Source organism: Heteronotia binoei, chromosome 13 (assembly GCF_032191835.1).
Source record: "Heteronotia binoei isolate CCM8104 ecotype False Entrance Well chromosome 13, APGP_CSIRO_Hbin_v1, whole genome shotgun sequence".
Taxonomy (NCBI): domain Eukaryota; kingdom Metazoa; phylum Chordata; class Lepidosauria; order Squamata; family Gekkonidae; genus Heteronotia; species Heteronotia binoei.
Window position 1 is genome coordinate 23,711,856 of NC_083235.1, and position 20,688 is coordinate 23,732,543.

General features: G+C 44.4%; 1 protein-coding gene across 3 annotated transcripts in view; it reads left to right on the plus strand.

Moving 5' to 3' along the window:
- Positions 1-20,688, plus strand: part of TNS2 (tensin 2) — a 175,557-nt gene that overhangs the window by 110,078 nt on the left and 44,791 nt on the right. For all 3 annotated transcript variants that reach the window (XM_060252420.1, XM_060252421.1, XM_060252422.1), the window contains 8 exons: positions 3,227-3,265; positions 5,580-5,629; positions 9,205-9,376; positions 10,991-11,041; positions 15,205-15,327; positions 16,675-16,739; positions 19,007-19,090; positions 20,474-20,586. In XM_060252420.1, coding sequence (XP_060108403.1) covers positions 3,227-3,265; positions 5,580-5,629; positions 9,205-9,376; positions 10,991-11,041; positions 15,205-15,327; positions 16,675-16,739; positions 19,007-19,090; positions 20,474-20,586 — 697 coding nt within the window. The remainder of the gene's footprint in view (positions 1-3,226; positions 3,266-5,579; positions 5,630-9,204; positions 9,377-10,990; positions 11,042-15,204; positions 15,328-16,674; positions 16,740-19,006; positions 19,091-20,473; positions 20,587-20,688) is intronic.

Below are 20,688 nucleotides of genomic sequence, written 5' to 3' on the forward strand. Positions count from 1 at the left end.
TAGTCCAGGTAAGCCCAATCTTGTCAGATCTTGGAGGGCCAACTCTGCAAAGTACTTGGAACGGAGACCTCCAAAGGAAACCTGGGCTGGGAATACAGAGGCAGGCAATACAAGCCACCTCTCTGAAAAATGTCCAGGCCACAGTGGGAGTCACTGAAGGTCACCATGACTTCCTGGTATGCAAACATACACACACACACACTCATACACACACAAAGTAATTTTAAAAATGCAATCCAAGCATATTTGCATGACAGCAGGACAAAAAGGCACACATTTTCAAAGTATGAAGAAGTTGGTTGAAATACAGCAGATGATTACATTCAGCAACTCCCATGAGTAAATTTCCCCAGTGAGATCACAAAAATGTACGCTTGTGTTTATTTTGGCTGCTTTGTGAGAGTGTATGTGTGTGTTCATTTAGTGGAAGTACAGCTGCTGGGGGATGAGGAAATGAAGACTGTATTCAGGGGAACTGCACTGCTTTATTTTTATTTATTTATTTTAGGGAATAGGAAAGTCTCCTGGCTCAACCCTCAAAGTCCCCAGATATTTTCTTTGGACCTGGCAACCTTACCAGCTCCAGATTGAAAAACACCTGGAGATTTTGGAGATGAAGCCTGAAGAGGACAGGGTTTGGTGAGGGTAGAGACTCCAGTGGGGTATACTCCCATAGAGTCTACCTTCCAAAGCGGCCATTTTCTCCGTGTGAATTTATTTCTGTCACCTGGAGATCAGTTGTAATCCCAGGAGATCTCCAGCTGCCACCTTGAGGTTGGTAACCCTAATGCAAGACTTGCGCTATGAGATTCCTTACCCCACTTTCAGTCACATGTCTAATCAGGGGACTTACCTTAAAAAACGCTGTGGGGCGCAATTCTGCTCTAGAGTGTGAGACTGGAGGAAGAGGAGTGTCAATCTGCCCACACTGCACCATTTTTTGCAAATGGAAATGAGCAGGGGAGAGGTCTGTTTGTCCATCTCGTGAAAATAATATGGAGGGAAGGCTAAAGGACTCTTTTCTCTCTGTGCCATGCCCTAGAGTAGCGTCTGATCCCACAATGCATTTTAATTGGAATCGCTGTTCACACATCTGATTGGGCATTTACCTTTAAAAGTGTTGCGGGACCTGACTCTGTTCTGCTACACAGTACAGCCTCTCCTCACACATCCTCCCTGAACCCAGCTCACATCACATGTCTCATGTGATCCAAAATGGGTGATCAATCCACCCAGAAGAATCACCATTAATGTAAGAATGTCAGAAACCAGAGAGCCAGTCTAGTGTAGTGGTTAAGTGTGCGGACTCTTATCTGGGAGAACGGGGTTTGATTCCCCACTCCTCCACTTGCAGCTGCTGGAATGGCCTTGAGTCAGCCATAGCTGTTTCAACCCCACCTACCTCACCAGGTGTCTGTTGTGGGGAAGGAGATAAAGGAGATTGTGACCACTCTGAGACTCAGAGTATAGGACAGGATATAAATCCAATATCATCATCATCATCTTCTTCTTCTTCAAAAGGCCAAAGGTTTCTCTATCATGTTTTTCATAATAAGCTTAATCTGTGACATGAAGAAACCTCTAGCTGCTCCATGCTGTTTCCTCTCATAACTTTTCATTGCAATGACAATGGGTTTGAAAGAGCAGGTGCGTCCTTTCTAAAATATGACTGATAGGAAGCACCTTCCTCCTCTCCATCCTGATGGTGGGTCAGGCTTTCTTCAGGCTCTGCCAAATTGAGCACATGGGGGGCGGGGAAGGTGAGCCAGACAGTCTCCGGGAAATGTAGAGGAGACTGATTCAGGGGTTATTAATAGCAATCCCAGTAAAGGGTGGAGCGAGGAAATTCTTAACAGGATGAAATCTCAAATTATTCTGTTTGGTGCAGTGAGAGTATCTTCCATATGTTTTGATGGGTTTCAAGGCCTCAGATTCCACCTGCTCAAACCATTCCAGGGTATAAAAAGGTAGACACTTCTTGGAGCACTTGCCAACCTGCTACAGCCAAGTAAAACTATCATTTTGTGTCAACTTTGTTGACATTGCAAGCAGGGGAGCAGGCCTCTACCAGCTGCCACCACTCTGGTACAGGTCTGTGTGGGAGGGCCCAGAGCACTCATCCAACCCCTGCGTCTTCCTTCTTAGCAAGTACCTTTTATCCATGACCAAAGCGACACAAGGAGCCAGGCAGTATAACAGTCATACCTCCCGGGCCCTTAATTTTTACATTTTGTTTTAAATGTGAGAGCCAGTTTGGTGTAGTGGTTAAGTGCATGGACTTAATTCCCCACTCCTCCACATGCAGTTGCTGGTGTGACCTTGGTCAGTCACAATTTCTCTCAGAGCTGTTCTCTCAAGAACAATTCTCCAAAGAGCTCTCTCAGCCCCACCTACCTCACAGGGTGTCTTGTGGAGAGGGGAAGGGAAAGGAGATTGTAAGCCACTCTGAGACCCCTTCTAATCTCCTCCTCTTCTTCTTTTTCTTCTTCTTCTTCCCACTGAAGGTCTAGTGGCTTTTTTATTTATTTCGTTACGCAATTCATGTTCAATTTCTATAGGTTGGATTTTAGCGTTTATATGTGTCTTATCTTGTTTTTAATTGTTACTTGTTACACCGTGTAAGAAATACTTTGTTATACTTTTAACTTTGTTATACTCAGCCTTCTAAGTACCCACACAGTTTCCATGGTTCAATTTCTTCCCCCTTGTTATTTCTTTCTGCCTGCCTATGTACCCACTGGTGGACTAGGAACTAGGAATAGAACAAAGTTGGAGTCCAGTGACATCTTTAAGACCAACAGAGTTTGATTCAAAGTGTGAGCTTTCGTATGCATGCATACTTCATCAGACAGAATGAAATGGAAAGCTCATACTTTGAACAAAACTTCACTGGTCTTAAAGGTGCCACTGGACTCCAACTTTGTTCTTCTGTTGCTTCAGACCAACTCAGCTGCCCACCGGGATCTAGGATCTCGGAAGTTCAGGTTCAAATCTCCACTCTGCTGTGGAAGCTTGCTGGTTGGCCTTAGAACAGTTTTTGTAATGCAGCTGCTAGTCCCTGTAGAACCTGCCCATGGAAATAAGCTACAGAGCACAATCAGCTACAGAGCACAATCAGCTACATAGCACAATCAGCTACATAGCACAACCAGCATTCTTTGTTCTTTTTATATTTTGTTCTTTCCAAACCCCCTTTTTGTTTCTCTCTGTTTTTCCCACATGTCAGAGACGGAATACGGCCCCAGTTCGGCGCATCGAGCATTTGGTAAGAATTGCATTTTATCCAAATCCTTTTGAGTGTTACCTCATTGAAATCCCATTGCTCGGGAACTACTCTGCAATACCTGATGGATGCCTTTTGGTAGCTGCTCTGAGCCTGTGAGACTTCAGTTCCATGGAAATGGAAAGAAACAATGTTTGAGCGTAGGAAGAAATTGGCAAACAGAGTGTTATTTGGGAGTGTGCTGAAAAAGATGAAGAGATTTTATGAATGGCGGAAGGAGCTTCCAAAGCACTGGGCAGCTTCGAGTGACATTGTTCAGGGACCTATGTTTAAGATGGTGTTCAAAGATGTTCTTTATATATCTCTACTGGCCTTCAGAGGTAGGGCACATGGTTGCCAGGGCTTTTTTACTTGGTTAAATGTGCGTGCGCATGTGCACATATACTGTATATGTATAAAATTTGCCTTGAAAGCACAAAAACTTTTCACAGTATCCCTGACCCTCCTGACCCTATCAACTTAGCATACTAGTGCTGTTTTGTCTTCATATGTCAAAACAACATCATTAAGTTTTATGCTAATTTGCTGTTCACTTATGTAGAGGCATCTGTCTGTAGCAGGGGTGGCCAAACTATGGCTCAGTACTCGGAGCCACATGTGACTCATTCATACATATTGTGTGGCTCTTGAACCCCCCCCTCCCATTAGCTGACTTTGAGAAGTAATTTCTCTCTTTAAATCACTTTCCTAGTCAAGCAGTTTGGAGAATGCATTTAAAGTTAAACTTGCTTCCTTTCCACCTCTCCATCCCCCATCTATTTTCCTTCCTTCCTTCCTTCTCGTGGCTCTCAAACATCTGACATTCATGTCTTGTGGCTCTCAAACATCAGATGTTTATCCCATGGGGCTCTTATGTTAAGCAAGTTTGGCCACCCCTGGTCTATAGTTAAGAACTATTAACCTGCATTCCAGGATATTTGAGGAAGTGTGCGTGCACATGAAAACTCACACTTTGAATAAAACTTTGTTCGTCTTAAAGGTGTCACTGGGCTAATAATTTGTTCTGCTGCTTCAGACCAACACGGCTGCCCACCTGTATGTACCCTTTTAAAGTGTGGAATGTTGAGAGTAATTAACTCTCATGCTCCATCCTTCTCCCCTCAAGTGTGGAAGCAACAGTGCAGTATGCTATTCTTCAGAGGGAAAGCCATCATGATAAGTCAATTGCATTTGATAACTGGCATCTTGCTCTGACTTAAAATTGGTAACTGATGTATCACTGTAACTTTATGCTATAGGAATACATTAATGTCTGTTTTTAAAAAAAAGGTACCAAAGAAGGCCTTCAAGTGGTGGTGGTGGGGTTGTGGCCATGGAATTGTGTTAAGACAAGTGAGGGAAAGTCTACCATTTGAATTCTTTGTTGCCCATGTCTTCTCAGTGGCAATGGAATGAACACGGGGAGTTGTTGTACAGATGTAGCTATTGTCAATATTAAAGAAAATCCTCCTTCAGCAAAGATTCTCCTTTTCTCTGCTAACACCATTTGTTCTGTAATTTTCAGATTAATTACTTCATATTTTTTTCAAGGACTGTCAGCTTTCTCCTGGCAGTCTTGAATAAATGCTCGATTATCCACTCTTATTCAGGGAGTGGAGTTTTGCTTACTTCTTTTGCTTTTTAGCCAGTCAAACAATTGTTTAAAAAAATGTTTGGTTTGTTCTCATTAGCCTAATTGGTACAGGTAAGGTTCCCCGACAGGGCAAATATTTGCTCTCCAGAGCTGTTTCAGGTTGGGGAAAAGGTGCCGGGGGGGGGGGGGCAGGTAGTCCACACTCACCAGAGTCTAGTTCTGAATGAGGTCCATGTGTGCCTGCACACGGCTTTTTTTGTAGCAGGAGCTCCTTTGCATATTAGGCCACAGTACAGGGCCTACTGTAAGCTTTTGGATGATTGACTACATCAGGGGTGTTTGGCCTAATATACAAAGGAGTTCCTGCTACAAAAAAAGCCCTGTGCCTAGAAATTATGTTTCCAGCACAGAATTCTCAGTGCATGCCTGTTGACAGGATCCATGTGGGGGGCACAAGGACTTTGAACCATGTGAATTGACCTCCACTCTCCTCTTTTCAATCTTAAAGAATTACTTCCTGGCAGTTTAATTAGCTTCAAAGGGATCACGAGAAAGAAATCTCTTGTTCAGAACACAACCATGACCTCTTGTTTGTAAAGGCTACCACAGGCTATTTTGATTCATGGTCATTCTTTCCCTTCTTTTTGTCCCCTTTCCGTTGAGCTTGTCTGATGCCATTTTGCTAGATCCTTACTGCTTTCCCTCCCCATATTTACCTTTCAGGGCTCCACCAAGTCCCTCAACACTGCAAAGCAACGTAACACGCTACCCAGGTAAGAGTCTGATCATAGGTAGCTGTTTGGTGCTTGTAGGTTATCTTGTAAGTTCAGCAAGCATAGAGAATATAGGAACAGCCCTGCTGGATCACACCAGCAGTCCATCTAATCTAGCATTTTGTTTCACACAGTGGCCAACCAGTTGCTCTGGAGGGCCAACAAACAGGGCATGGAGGTCAAGGCTTTCCCCCAATGTTGCCTTCTGGCACTGGTATTCAGAGGTTTACTGCCTCTAAATGTGGAGACTCCCTTTAGTTGTCATAGGGTGCATTCACACTACAGTAAATAATGAGTTTTGCTGCTGAATTTTTGCTATTCTTATACAGTAAAAATCCGATTGTGAAACACATTATTGAGTGAAGTGTGAAACCTCCGTAGAAAGTAGCTACTGATGGACCTATCCTGGGGAGGTGGTGGGCTCTCCTTTCTTGGAGGTTTTTAAACAGAGGCTCGATGGCCATCTGACAGCAATGAGGATCCTGTGAATTTAGGGGGAGGTATTTGTGAGTTTCCTGCATTGTTCAGGGGGTTGGACTAGATGACCCTGGAAGTCCCTTCCAGCTCTGTGATTCTATCCTCCATGAATCTGTCTATCCTCTTTTACAGCTATTGTGGCCATCACCATGTCCATTGGTTGTGCATGATTTAATTATAGAGATTCTTTCAGGAGGCATTTTCCAGCCACATAAAGCACACATCTGGAATATCCTGACCAATTCTGGTTCGTTCCTGTTGAACTGGAACAAAATTAAAAAGAGAGACCATAATGGGCACATGAAGCTGCCTTAAATTGTTAAGTCTATCAAAATCAGTTTTGTGTCCTCAGACTGGCAGTGGCCTGCTACCTGATCCTTTTCACTGGAGATGCTGGGGACAGAACCTGGCACCTTTTGCATACCAAGCAGATGCTTTATCACTGAGCAATGGGGCCCTCTCTGTGATCTTGGAATCATGAATAGGCCACCCATAGATCACATTGATATTTTTCTTGTTCCCTCTTCAGTCATTGGTAGACCATTCCAAGCTGCTGATTAAAAAAAAAAAGGTAATGGTAGTCCCCTGTGCAAGCACCTGTCATTTTCACGGCAGACTTTTTACGGGGTAGTTTTGCCATTGCCTTCCCCAGTCATCTACACTTCCGCCACAGCAAGCTGGGTACTCATTTTACCGACCTTGGAAGGATGGAAGGCTGAGTCAACCTTGAGCCAGCTACCTGAACCCAGCTTCCGCTGGGATCGAACTCAGGTTGTGAGCAGAGAGCTTCGACTGCAATACTGCAGCTTTGCCACTCTGTGCCACGGGGCTGCTAAAGCTGCTGATATAAATACTCAAATAATTTGATGGTCTTCTTTTTTAATGAATGCTATTTTTTATTTTTGTATTATGTTCTTTTATTTTTATACTGAATTTCTGTACGATTTTATGGTCATTCAGTTTGGTCATTTTGTATGTTTGCTCCTTGGGAAGACAGCTATGGCAAACCTGGGCAGTATAATAAAAAGTAGAGACATCACCCTGCCAACAAAAGTCCATATAGTCAAAGCGATGGTATTCCCAGTAGTAACGCATGACTGCGAGAGCTGGACCATAAGGAAGGCCAAGTGCAGAAGAATAGATGCTTTTGAGATGTGGTGCTGGAGAAGACGCTTGAGAGTCCCTTGGACTGCAAGAAGATCAAATCAGTCAATCCTAAGGGAAATCAACCCAGACTTTCCCTGGAAGGTCAGATGCTGAAGATGAAGCTCAAATACTTTGACCACCAAATGAGAAGGGAGCACTCCCTGAAGAAGATCCTGATGCTAGGAAAGACAGAAGGCAAAAGAAGGGGATGGCAAAAGATGAGATGGCTGGACAGTGTTACTGATGTAACAAACACGAATGTGAGGAGGATGGTGGAAGACAGGAGGGCCTGGCGTGACTTTGTCCATGGGGTCGCAAAGAGTCGGACTCGACTGTGCGACTGAACAACTGCAGCTGTTTTAAATGCTGGCTTAGGCTGTGAATATACTGAATTTCATTGTTAAATGAGTCTTGGTTAACAAGCAGGTTACCAGTTTATATAGCCCAATGAATCTTTGAACTGCTTCAGTTCTGCATCAGGTGCAGGCTGCTCCCTCTAAGCTGCCAAGTCTTGTGAGCAAAAATTCCACTCTGTGACCTACTGGCATTAAAATTGTGAGCAAGCAATTTGGCTACTGTGTAGATTAGTCTGTTCCGGGGCCATCCTTCCTGAGCTAAGACAAAAATGTGTGAGCTGGAGTCTAAAAAACTGTGAGCTAATTCAGCTTAGAGGGAACACTGGCTGCAACTCTTCTAGAAAACATCATTTTTGCTACCCTTGTCTTGCTAGCTTCCAAGATAGACTACTGCAATACATTGTACTTGGGGCTGCCAATGAAAACATTTGGAAACTTAAAACACTTCAAATGACTGCAGTGGAATCAAGAATTAAACCCCGCAGAACCAATTGCATTTTGTTGCTGTTTAATCACTGGGTGTGTCCACACACACACTAAATGACATGCTTTGCAACTGGATTTTTACCATGTAGAATGGCAAAATCCACTTGCAAACCATCGCCTTGCAAAATCCACTTGCAAACTCTCACCATGTGAAAGCACCCACTCTTTGGATAACTAGTGAATTTTTTTTTTTAAGTGCTGGATTTGACCCTGAAAGCCCTAGAATGATCTGGGATTGTGGTGTTTCGGGGGCTTCTTACTGCTATCTGAGCCTTCCCAGGTCAAGGTTGAGTTACAGCTGCTAGCATCAGAATTGTACTGAATGGCTTTCAAAGATAGGACCTTTTTGGTTTTGGCACCTGGGAGCTGTCTTCCCCAGGCACGCTATCTGCTTTGTTAACCTTTCAGCTTATATTATTTACTCAACACTTTGGTGGCTCAGAGTCTCCACAGTTTGTGGGTTTCGGATAGCACTGTTTGGGTGAATTATTCATACTGCTGTTTTCTCAACAACAGTTAGGAGGTTGCAGGAACTTTCCAGCACTATTGCAAATGCCCCTCCCCATCAAGAAAGAAACCCCCCTCCTTTTTTCTTCCGTATAAAGAAAGGTTAAGGCACTTGGGGCCTTATGTCAACTGAGGGGCGACATGAAAGTCAAGATTATGCATGGGATAGAGAAGGTAGAGAAAGAAGTACTTTTCTCCCTTTCTCACAATACAAGAACTTGTGGGCACTCAATGAAATTGCCAAGCAGTTGGGTTAGAACGGATAGAAAGAAGTACTTCTTCGCCCAAAGGGTGATTAATACATAGACTTCACTGCTGTGGGAGGTTATGGCAGCTACATTCATAGATGGCTGCAAGAGGGGATTGGATAAACATATGGAGCAGAGTTCCATCAGTGGCTATTAGCTGTGATTCTTGTATTCTTGGTGCTTGGGGAGACAACAGTGGAAGGGCGTCTAGTGTCCTGCCACACTAGTGAACCTCCTGATGGCACCTGGGGTTTTTTGGCTACTGTGTGACAGTGTGTTGGACTGGCTGGGACATTGGCCTGATCCAACATGGCTTATCTTATGTTCTTTTGATTCTATCCCTGACTTCCCACAGGAGTTTCAGCCTGGACCACGTGATGGAACGCAAGTATGACTTTGACCTCACTTACATCACTGAGCGCATCATCTCCGTCTTCTTCCCCCCTGCCCTGGAGGAGCAGCGTTACCGTGGCAACCTCCGAGAAGTGGCCCAGATGCTGAAATCCAAGCATGAGGACAAATATATGGTAAAAGAGGCAGAGGGAAGGAAGCTACTGGGAGTTATTTAGGGGAAGAATATTTTAAAAATGAAGCTATTCACTGTCTCCGTGAATAGGAAAGGGTGTATACCTGGAAGATGGTACTCCTACAGTTCAGGCCTGAGAAAGACTTTAAATATGACTGTCCCAGGTGTATGGTTGCCAACTTTGGGTTGGGAAATACCTGGAGATTTGGGGGTGGAGCCTGGGAAGGGCGGGGTTTGGGGATGGGAAGGATCTTAGTGGGATATCATGCTATAGGCTCCACCTTCCCAAGCAGCCATTTTCTCCAGAGACTTCATCTCTGTGGTCTGGACAGAGATAAGCTGTAAACCCAGGGGATCTCCAGCTACCATCAGGAGACTATGCAACAAAGAGGGCCATGGGAAGACAAATGAAAGCACAATAAATATACCATGGTCAAATTACTAATCAATCAACTAATTACATTCATCACCAATCAATCCAGACTTAACACAATTCATTCACACATAAATATTTCCACATTGTATGTAACAGTCTTCCAATAAACTGCTTGTTTCTAAGAAAAGTTCATTATTTTTGAAGGTGGTTGGAACTTGAAAATTATGGACAACTTTTTCCCCTTCAGTTGACTTGAAATGTGCAGATCAGCTAGCAAGCAACATCAGAGGTGTCTAAGACATCCTGTACAAGTTTCCAATTTTGGACTATTGACTGAATTATTAAGAGACTTTAACACAAGCACTTTACTTAGAAACAAGCACTTTATTGGAGGATTGTTACATGCATTGTGGAAATATTTATGCATTGAATGGATTGTGTTAAGTCTAGATTGATTGGTGATGAATATAATTAGCTGACTGATTAGTAATTTGACCACGGTATATTTATTGTGCTTTCACCATCTGAAGACTGGCAACCCTACGGGCCAGGCATGAACATGAAGCTCAAGTTTCCTTGCTTCCTGTTCCTGTACAACAGTGTCCAATCCAAAATGTCACTCTAGCATCTCCCTTGCTTGGGAGCTGTCCCTGGTAGTCCAGCACAAAAAGCACATCTTGTAGGCTGCCGAGGGCCCAAAGCTCTATTGGCATGGAGTAGTTTTGAAGGAACAGGAAATCCAAGGGATATGTGCTTCCTGTTTCCTGTTGGCAAGGTGATGCATGGCACAGAAGAAAATGTGGAGCCCAGCTGCTAAGTTTTGATTTTTTAAAAAAACCAAAGAAATAAGGGCTGTCTAGATGGAAGCTGGAATGATCCTAGAGCTAGCAGAGCCAGGAGGCTAGCAGGCCTTGTAGCACCTTTTCCAGACTGAGCTGGTTACCTGAGAAAAGAAAGAAATATAGGCCAGTCAGCAACTAAGGCTCCCCGGTTGGAAAACTCCTGGAGATGTTCAGGGTTGAGCCTGGAAAGGAATCTAAGCAGGGTATAATGCCATGGAGTCCATCCTCCAGAGCAGCCATTTCCTCCAGGGGAACTGAACTCTGTACTCTGGAAATCATCTGTAATTCCAGGAGATTTCCAGGTCCCCCCTGGAGGTTGGGAACCCTGTTGGCAACCCTATCAGAGTGGGTCTTCCTGAGTCCTAGTGGCCAATGAGATGTCTCTTTGTGTCAACAGCTCTTCAACCTGTCAGAGAAGCGGCATGATATCATCCGACTGAACCCCAAGGTGAGTGGCTAGAAGTAGAATGGTCAAGGATATGATTACGGGGGGGAGGCAAGTATTTCTGTCTTAGGGAGCATATTAAATCACTAGTGTCTAGAGTTCCAGCATGGAGTAGCGGTTAGAACATTGGACTAGGATGTAGGAGACCCAGGTTTGAATCCCCACACAGCCATGAATGGTTGCTGGATGCTCTTGGGCCGGTCGCATGCTCTCAGCCTGACCTACCTGACAGGGTTTACTTGAGGGTAAAATGGAGAAGGAAAAACGGTTGCCCTGGAGGGAGGAAAAGTGAGGTAAAAATGTAATAAATATTTCTGGATCTGTTGTCCTTCAGGCTGACATGTGACTCACCCATCATTCTCCTATGCCCCCCCTCCATAAGTCACTGCCTAATTGCAAGCTGAGAGCCCCTTTTGGTTAATGGATCTCGAGTGTCTTTCTAGATCACTGTACATACACTGACCTTTTCTAGCACTAGAGGCCAGCATGATGGAAATCAGATTCTTTTTTCTTTTAATCCTTTCTAAGGTCAGCCTAACCAAATTAGGGACCTTGGAATGTAATTGCTCTCCCTGGCAAAATCCTCATTTTTAAGATCTTGCTTCAGAGAGAAAACACTGCCGTTTGTCACCAAGTTTAGTCTGCTGGTCACTAGGGTTGAGGTGAGATGTTTCCATTTATCTAAGGCCTGAGAGTTAAGACTCCAATGGTTCTCTCGGGGCAGAAGGAGGGCGGGATATAAATCCAGTATCTTCTTCTTCTTCTGCAAAATAACCATCCATGTGCGAGGTGAAGAGGCATTGAGTCTGGCTTTCAAGGGCTGCTCTTCCCCTTAGTAGCTCCTCAGGAAAAAGACAGAAAGAGAGGGCAAGGGGCCTGCAGTGCTCTTTCAGAGTCAGTGGGACCAAATGGATGGTAGCTACCTCATTGATCCTGGGCATAACACTCAAAACTGTCCTTGGCAATCTGCTTCCTGGCTCAATTGATGCATATTTTAGCAGCGGCTTGGAGAGGAGACAGAACAATCCTTTGCATCGGGCTCAGTCTTTCCAGAGAGACTGATGCCATACAAATAATCACTCATTCAGGCAAAATCAGGTTCTCACGTGCAGCGAATCAAATCCTTCCTCCGCTGCTGAAAGACTTTTTTGTCAGGTGGTCTTTCCCAGGGCCGGCCCTGCCATGAGGCAAACTAGGCAATTGCCTAGGGCAGGTGTGGCCAATGGTAGCTCTCCAGATGTGTTTTGCCTACAACTCCCATCAGCCCCAGCCATTGGCCATGCTGGCTGGGGCTGATGGGAGTTGTAGGCAAAAAACATCTGGAGAGCTACCGTTGGCCACCCCTGGCCTAGGGTGTTGTCCTTCTGGGGGTACCAAATTGGGCGCTCCCCTGTGTGACTTGGTGACGTTATCAGTGCAGGGGGTGCACCAGAAGTTAGTTTTGCCTAGGGAGCCCAACAGTCTAGGGCCAGCCCTGGTTTTCTGCAAACTAGGCAAGACTTGACTATTCAAGAGGGCTTTTCTGCTTAGGTAATAGGGCTGTGCTGCACAAAAAGGGTCACAAATTTACCCAGATAAATTATTGGGACTGTGGTCTATACTACTGTATACAGCTTATAGTCAACAGGATCCCATTATATAAGTTTTGTACCGCTTGAAGTGCCTTGTGAATACTCAGGGCTTTTTTTGTTGTTGAAAAATTTACATATTAGGCCACACCCCTGACATCCCACTGTTTCAGCTTTTTGTAGAAAAAGCCCAGTGGGAACTCATTTGCATATTAGGCCACACCCCTGACACCAAGCCAGCTGGGGGGGGAGTCCTGTGAATACTTATATATATTCAGTTTTATTCTGGTGGTTCTAGACTTCTAAAATCCTAATACGTTGGCTATTGAATGCTCCATTTTGTTGATTGTACTAATGCACCATGTGTAATCCATTTGGGTCCCTGTGAGAAAGGTGGGCTATAAATTAATAAAATAGATGGTCAAGATTTTCAGCAACAGAATGTGCGACCACCTCCAGAAATTCAGGATTATAGACTGTCCTTTATAGATAGAATAAGTGTTCCAGTTCTTATGGTTGCTTGGTGAAGTCCAATCAAGTAGGTTATGTTCCATGTGAGTAATCATAAAGAGGGACCATTTATTAAGAAAGATATTAAAATTAATAATATTGTTCAGTTTGTCCTCGTAGATCATAAAATCATTAAACTCCATAAGCCATCAAAAGCCTAGAGGATAAAACAACACAAAACCTTACCCATGTCTTTAGACCTTGGTCTCTCTCCTTTTAGATAAATAAAATGTGTTTCCTCTTAGCTCTATGTTTAACATCCCCAATTTACTTTACACTGTGAGTGGGAGGGGAAACTCTAGGAAGTGCAAACAGCAGCTGTACTAAAACAAAATCTGTTCCAACTTCCAACTCCCAAACTTCAATTGCTGTTTTATTTTCAATAATGGATTCTAATAATTACGTTTCTGATAGCAGAATGTGGGATTCTTTAATGACAGAGAACTCAATGATTCTGCTCCTGTTTGCTTGTGTTGCTATATTGTGTTTAGAGAGTTGATGTATTGCAATGGGAGAATGTAGAGAAAGGAGTGCAGAGACCTGGATTCAAATCCTGACTTGGGGATGAAGCTCACTGTGTTGATTTGAGCAAGTCATCTTTACGTTCACCTGACCTAGTTAACCTGATTTCATCGGATCTTGGAAACTAAGTGGGGTCAGCCCTGGTTAAAATTTGAATGGGAGACCACCATGGAAGTCTTTGGCTACTAGACAGAGGCAGGCTGTGGCTAAAGCACTTCTGAGCGTCTCTTGCTTTGAAAAGTGATGAGGGGTTTCCATAAGTTGGCTGAGATTTGATGGCACTTTCCACCACTAACCTACCTTGCAGGGTTACTGTGAGGATAAAGAAGAGCGGAGAACCATTTTATGCTGCCTTGAGATCCTTGCAGGAATGGAAAGTTTAACATGTCTAAAGTTTAAAATTTAATGGCAGAAAGTGAGGAGGACCTAAAGAACCTCTTGTTGAGGGTGAAAGAGGAGAGCCCAAAAGTAGGCTTGAAACTCAACATAAAAAAAAAACTAACATCGTGGCATCTGGCACCATCACACCTTGGCAAATAGAAGGGGAAGACATGGAAGTAGTGACAGACTTCACATTTCTGGGATCCAAGATCACTGCAGATGGTGACTGTAGCCATGAAATTAAAAGACGCCTGCTCCTTGGGAGGACAGCTATGGCGAACCTGGGCAGTATAATAAAAAGCAGAGACATCACCCTGCCAACAAAAATCCATATAGTCAAAGCAATAGTATTCCCATTAGTAACGCATGACTGTGAGAGCTGGACCATAAGGAAGGCCAAGTGCAGAAGAATAGATGCTTTTGAGATGTGGTGCTGGAGAAGAATCTTGAGAGTCCCTTGGACTGCAAGAAGATCAAATCAGTCAGTCTTAAGAGAAATCAACCCAGACTGTTCCCTGGAAGGTCAGATGCTGAAGCTGAAGCTCAGATACTTTGGCCACCCAATGAGAAGGGAGCACTCCCTGGAGAAGACCCTGATGCTGGGAAAGACAGAAGGCAAAAGAAGAAGGGGATGGCAAAAGATGAGATGACTGGATAGCGTTACTGATGTAGCAAACATGAATTTGAGCAGACTTCAGAGGATGGTGGAAGACAGGAGGGCCTGGCGTGACTTTGTCCATGCGGTTGCAAAGAGTCGGACTCAGCTGTGCGACTGAACAACAACAAAAAGTTGAACATGTCTAAAGTTTAACATGTCTAAAGGCTAGATGGCCATCTGACAGCAATGCTCATTCTTTGAACTTAGGCAGATCATGAAAGGGATGACAGCAAAGGTTGCATCAGTGCTTAGCCCCTTCTTATATACTCAGGGAAATGTTGATCAGCACTTTGGGGTCAGGAAGCAATTTTTTCCAGGCCATTTTGACCAGGGATCCTGGAGGGTTTTTGCCATCTTCTGGGCATGGAGCAGGGGACACTGGTGGGGGGGAGGTATTTGTGAATCCCCTACATTGTGCAGGGGGTTGGACTAGATGACCCTGGAGATCCCTTCCAACTCTATGATTCTACGTCACAGATAGATCATGGTCCTTAATTTCAATGCTTCTCTCTGCCTCTTTGCTGTAGGTTCAAGATTTTGGCTGGCCAGACCTACATGCCCCACCACTGGACAAAATCTGCTCCATCTGCAAAGCCATAGAGACCTGGCTGAATTCCGACCCTCAGCATGTGGTTGTGCTTCACTGCAAGGTAGGGGAAGGAAATATGTGCCATCCCAGTCTGAATTGCAACTACACACATGTGCAATTTACCATTTACAGATTGATTTGACCCTTCCCATCCAACTCCCTTCCTCATTTTGGTGTTTCTCCCCTCAGCCCCCTCTTTTCTCTCACTTCCTCCAGTAGTCTTTTTTTTTTTCAAAACAGAACTTAACTCCAAACCATCATGCTGTCTCACAGCCTAATGTGAAGCCACCAGTCACTGAGTCAAACCCCTAATTTCACTGCTCTGACTCACTGCTCTGCTCTCCAAAGGCCTCAAGCAGATGAGAACATGAGAAGAGCCCTGCTGGATCAGACCAGTGGTCCATCTAGTCCAGCATCCTGTTTCACACAGTGGCCAACCAGTTCTTTTGGAGGGCCAACAACAGGGCAGAAAGGCTGATGTTCCTCTGATGTTGCCTCTTGACTCTATGTTTCAGATGATAAATGCCTCTGAATGTGAAGGTTCCCCTCAGTCACCATGACCAGTAACCACTGATAGATTTATCCTACTTAAATCTATCTAATCACCTTTTAAAGCTGCTTATTCTTGTGGCCATCACTTCACCTTCTGGGTAGTGAATGCCACATTTTAATCACTCTCTGCATAAAGTAGCATTTCTTTTTGTCTGTCCTGAACCTACTGCCCATCAGCTTCATTGGATGCCCTTGAGGTCTAGTATTTTGGGAGAGGGAGAAAAATTTCTCTTTGTCAACTCTCTCCACCCCATGGATAATTTAATAAACTTCTGTCATATCCCCCCCCCACACACTCCTTAGATCTGTTTGCTACTGCCAGTGACCTGAGATCCTTCTAATTCAAGATGCCAATGACAGAACTTGGAACCTTCAGAAATCTAAGGCATGGGTTGTACCTTGGGTTTCCCACTCTGAGTTGGGAAATACACCTTCAGCCCACTTTCAGTGCACTTTGTAATGGGATTTTACTGAATGAAATGGCACTAAAGTGCATTATTCAGTGTATGTGAAAGTGTTCTGCTGTGGTTACCCTACTGGCACTTACATCCCCATCATCAAGGCCTTCAGGTAAGGCTTTAGCCCTGACCCTTCTCAGTTATTTGTTTGCTTAAACATTTTTTCCAATTGCTCATGGTGTCCAAGGTAAGTAGTGCCCAGAAGATGGTTCTAGGGTGGGGCGAATAAATAGAACAGGATCTGTTTCTTCACTGGCACCTTCAGATCAAAGCTGCTACCTGAACATCAGTCTGGTTTTTAACTTTTTGTGAAAATGTATTGCACCTGTAGGATGGCAGACTTGCTACTTTGGAATCCTAGTTTCAGCATTTAACTTGTATATCTCTCTTTGCGCCAGGGCAACAAAGGAAAAGCGGGTGTGATTGTAGCAGCCTATATGTACTACAGCAAAATCTCTGCAAGGTATGGAAAAGGATTTGGGGTGGGGGGTAAGGTTGCCAACTTTGACTTGGGAAATTCCTAGAGGTTTTTTTGGGGTGGGCGGGGTAGCCTGGGGAAGGTGGGGTTTAGGGAGGGAGGGACCACAATGGGATATAATGCCATAGAGTCCACTTCCCAGAGAACCCATTTTCTCCAGAATTTTGTAATCTGGAGATGAGGCGTAATTCCAGGAAATCTCCAGGCCCCACCTGGAGGTTAATTATAGACACACCAAACAATTTGGAAAAATAACGAAAATATCTAAATATATCTCAAAATAGAACAATTGTATTCTGAATCAATTTTTCACAAGAAGTTACATATCAATTAACAGCATACAAAATGTCATAAATTCAAGAGTCTGTTGTGAGAAGAATAAATAAGCTTCAAAATTCTCTCGTTTAACATGTCAGTTTCCGACTTCAAGGGCTTGTAAACCATTCACCCACTCCTGCGGGTAAATTAAAGTGCTAGTGCCATAAGAATTCCATGTGCAATAAAGTCTTATTTTTCCATTGATTTCTTCCTTAATTTTTTAAAGTGCCAAACTGAAAACTTCACTATTCATAGAAAGCTTATTAGAAGTGGGTAGCCAGTAGCCTCTGAGAGTAATGCTCGTATATGTTACTGTTTCCATATGCTCCTTTATCAAAGAGACGTGCCCCACTCATCACCACATCATGAAACACTTCACACAGCACTAGACATGGAGAAGACACAACCTGGAGGCTGCAAACCCTGGTGGAGGGTGTGGCCAGCTCCACATCAGCCATAACCCTTCTTACTGTCCTCTGTTCTCCTCTCAAATAACATGGCCTTTTTCTCTCCACTGGATTCTTGTTTCCCTCCTTCCTTCTGAATTGCCTGCTTTAGATCCAGTCAGGGCGGGTAGAATTTGGACGTACTATAACAAAGTTTGAGTCCACTGGCACTGTCAAGACCAGGGCCGTAGACAGCAAGGGAGCACAAGGGCTGTACCCCCTATAGAATCTGCAGCACCCTCACCCAATCTTCCCTAATCTTCCCTTTCTGTGAAAGGGGAAATTGAGGAAGATAGGGTGGGAGTGCTGCAGATTCTAGAGGGGGCATAGCCTCCCCCAAACTGCCTGCGGCCCTCGTTAAGACCAAGAGAGCCTTTATTCAAGGTATAAGCTTTTGCATGCATGCACCCTGCTTCAGATACATTGAAATGGAAGTTACCAGTCCATACATGTGGGTAGAAGGTAAGCAGGAACTCCTTTTCATATTAGGCCATACACCCCCTGATATAGCCAATCCTCCTGGAGCTTACAGTAGGCCCTGTAAGAATAGCTCTGTAAGCTCTTGGATTGGCTACATCAGGGGTGTGTAGCCTAATATGCAAAGGAGCTCCTGCTACAAAAAAAAGCCCTGGTCAGCAGTAAATCAGCATACAACATAATGAAGATGTTTCACAGATGGAAGGACCAAACAAGCATAACAAGCTTAGTTTATATGGCTACTATTTGTTCGGGTTTAATTCCGGGGATGGGGGGACATAATGAAGATCGGAGATGAATGGGCAGAGGTATCCTGAATTTATTTATTTATAGATATATTTATTACGTTAGATTTATATCCTGCCCATTCTACAAAGACTCAAGGTGGCTAACAACATAAGATAAACAATGTTAAAAAAGTAGAACAGTAAAACATCAGATAAAATCACAATGGTGCTACTTCATCTATTCAGGCAGGATCATATAGTATTTTCCTTTCTCTAAAGCGGTCAGATCCTAGGCAGATGGTGGAATGTTGGAACTGTGGAATGCTGAGAGTAATTAACGGAGACCCTGCTATTACTCTCCATCCATCCCCTCTTAAGCATGTAGGCGACCTGACACCATCTGAAGTGGGCTGATTGGCTATGTAGAGTTATTGCCCCTATCTACCATTTCAAATTACATTACATTCTGCTGTTCATTATATTACATTGCAATCTACTATTCTAATCTACTATCAAAAATAAGAAATAAAATAAAATACAAAGGAGGTATGGCCCTTTTGGGGGAATTTGGCTTGGGAAATAGCTGGAGATTTGAGGAGTAGAGCAGGGCTTGGACAGGGAGGGGCCCTCAGCAAGATCTAATGCCATGGAGTCTACCCTCCAAAGCAGCCATTTTCTCCATAGAAACCAATCAGTTGTAGTTACAGGAGGACTCCAGGCCCCACAAGAAGGCTGGCGATGTTAATGCTTGTATACACCCACTTTTCCTTTCTTCTTTCCTAAGTGCGGACCAAGCCCTCAGCACACTGACCATGCGCAAGTTCTGCGAGGACAAGGTGGCGGCCTCCCTGCAGCCCTCCCAGAAGAGGTGAGACTTTTCCAGTCTCTTCTTTCCTGGTCCCCTTGACCACAATCTGTTTCAAAATGGTGGCCGCTGGAAAGAGATGAACTGTCAGCAGAAGGGGCCGCTTATCATGTGCAGGGCTTTTTTTGAGCAGGAACGCAGTTTCCGCTGGCTTAGCATCAGGGGTGTGGCCTAATATGCAAATGAGTTTCTGCTGGCCTTTTTCTAAAAAGACCCCCATGTTAATCAATGGTGGTGTCAGGGGGTATGGCCTAATATGTAAATGAGTTTCTGCTGGGCTTTTTCTACAAAAAAAGCCCTGATCATGTGGGTAGGGACGCCAGTCCCCAGATCCGGTTGAGGGATCCTTTGGTATTCGGGACTTCTCCCCACCCAGAACAGCCATGTCCCCGATGCTATGGCATTGTGGCGTCTTGCCAAAGTGAAATCATCTTCCAAGATCTGATGAAATCAGGCTATCCAGGTCAGGGAAGCCTCTGGGTGTACTGAGCTCAGGGCTCGTTTTGGGCAGGAGCTCACAAGAGCGGAGCTCCGGAACCTCTAAATTTTACTGGGCTCTTTTTTTCTTACCCCCCCCCCTCCCCACCAATAATTGCTTCTGGGCTCCATCGTTCAGCCTCCCTGTGAGAACTTCACTGAACTCTAAGCTCTGACAAACTTTCTAATATTCTTCCCCACAAAAAAGGGGGAAATAACCAAAACATATCAAGCAGACAGATGAAAATCTTCATCATGCCACTGTGGCCACATAGGAGAAAGTAATTTAAAAGGTATGATGAGAGTAAGGTTTTATTACGACAAATAATTGAAGAAGCGTTTTAAGGTAGAGGCTGAGCTGATATAATTGAGTGCGCCTTCCAGTGATGTCAGGGGTGTGTGGCATTATGCAAATGAGTTGTGCTAATGAGCTCCGGTACGTCTTTTTCTACGAAATGACCCCTGACTAAGCTGAACGTATGCGACAAGTCAGATCACTGCTTTATTTAGCCACAGTCATTTATTCAGAATGCAGTGAACATATGAAGCTGCCTTCTACTGAATCAGGCCTTTGGTCCATCAAAGTCAGTATTGTCTTCTCAGACTGACAGTGGCTCTCCAGGGTCTCAAGCTGAGGTTTTTCACACCTATTTGCCTGGACCCTTTTTTGGAGATGCCAGGGATTGAACCTGGGACCTTCTGCTTCCCAAGCAGATGCTCTACCACTGAGCCACCGTCCCCTTCCAGTGGCTCTCATGGTCTCAGGCCTGAAGCTTTCACACTGCCTTCTTTATATTCCTTTAACTGGAGATGCTGGGGACTGTACTTGGGGGACCTCCTGTGTGCAAAGCAGAAGCCTCGTCCCCTTTCTGATGGTCCTTGACTCTTCTCTCCCTTCCCTTCGGACAGGTACATCCATTATTTCAGTGGGCTGCTTTCGGGCACCATCAAGATGAACAGCAACACGCTATTCCTGCACCATGTCTTGCTCCCAGCTATTCCTGCCTTTGAGGCCGGAGGAGGTAAGTGCAGCGGGGCTGTGATGATGACATCCTGCTCGTCCAAAGACGTACATCGGGCTTGTGCCCGCCAAGAAGCTTGCACATGTTTGTGTGAACGCTTCT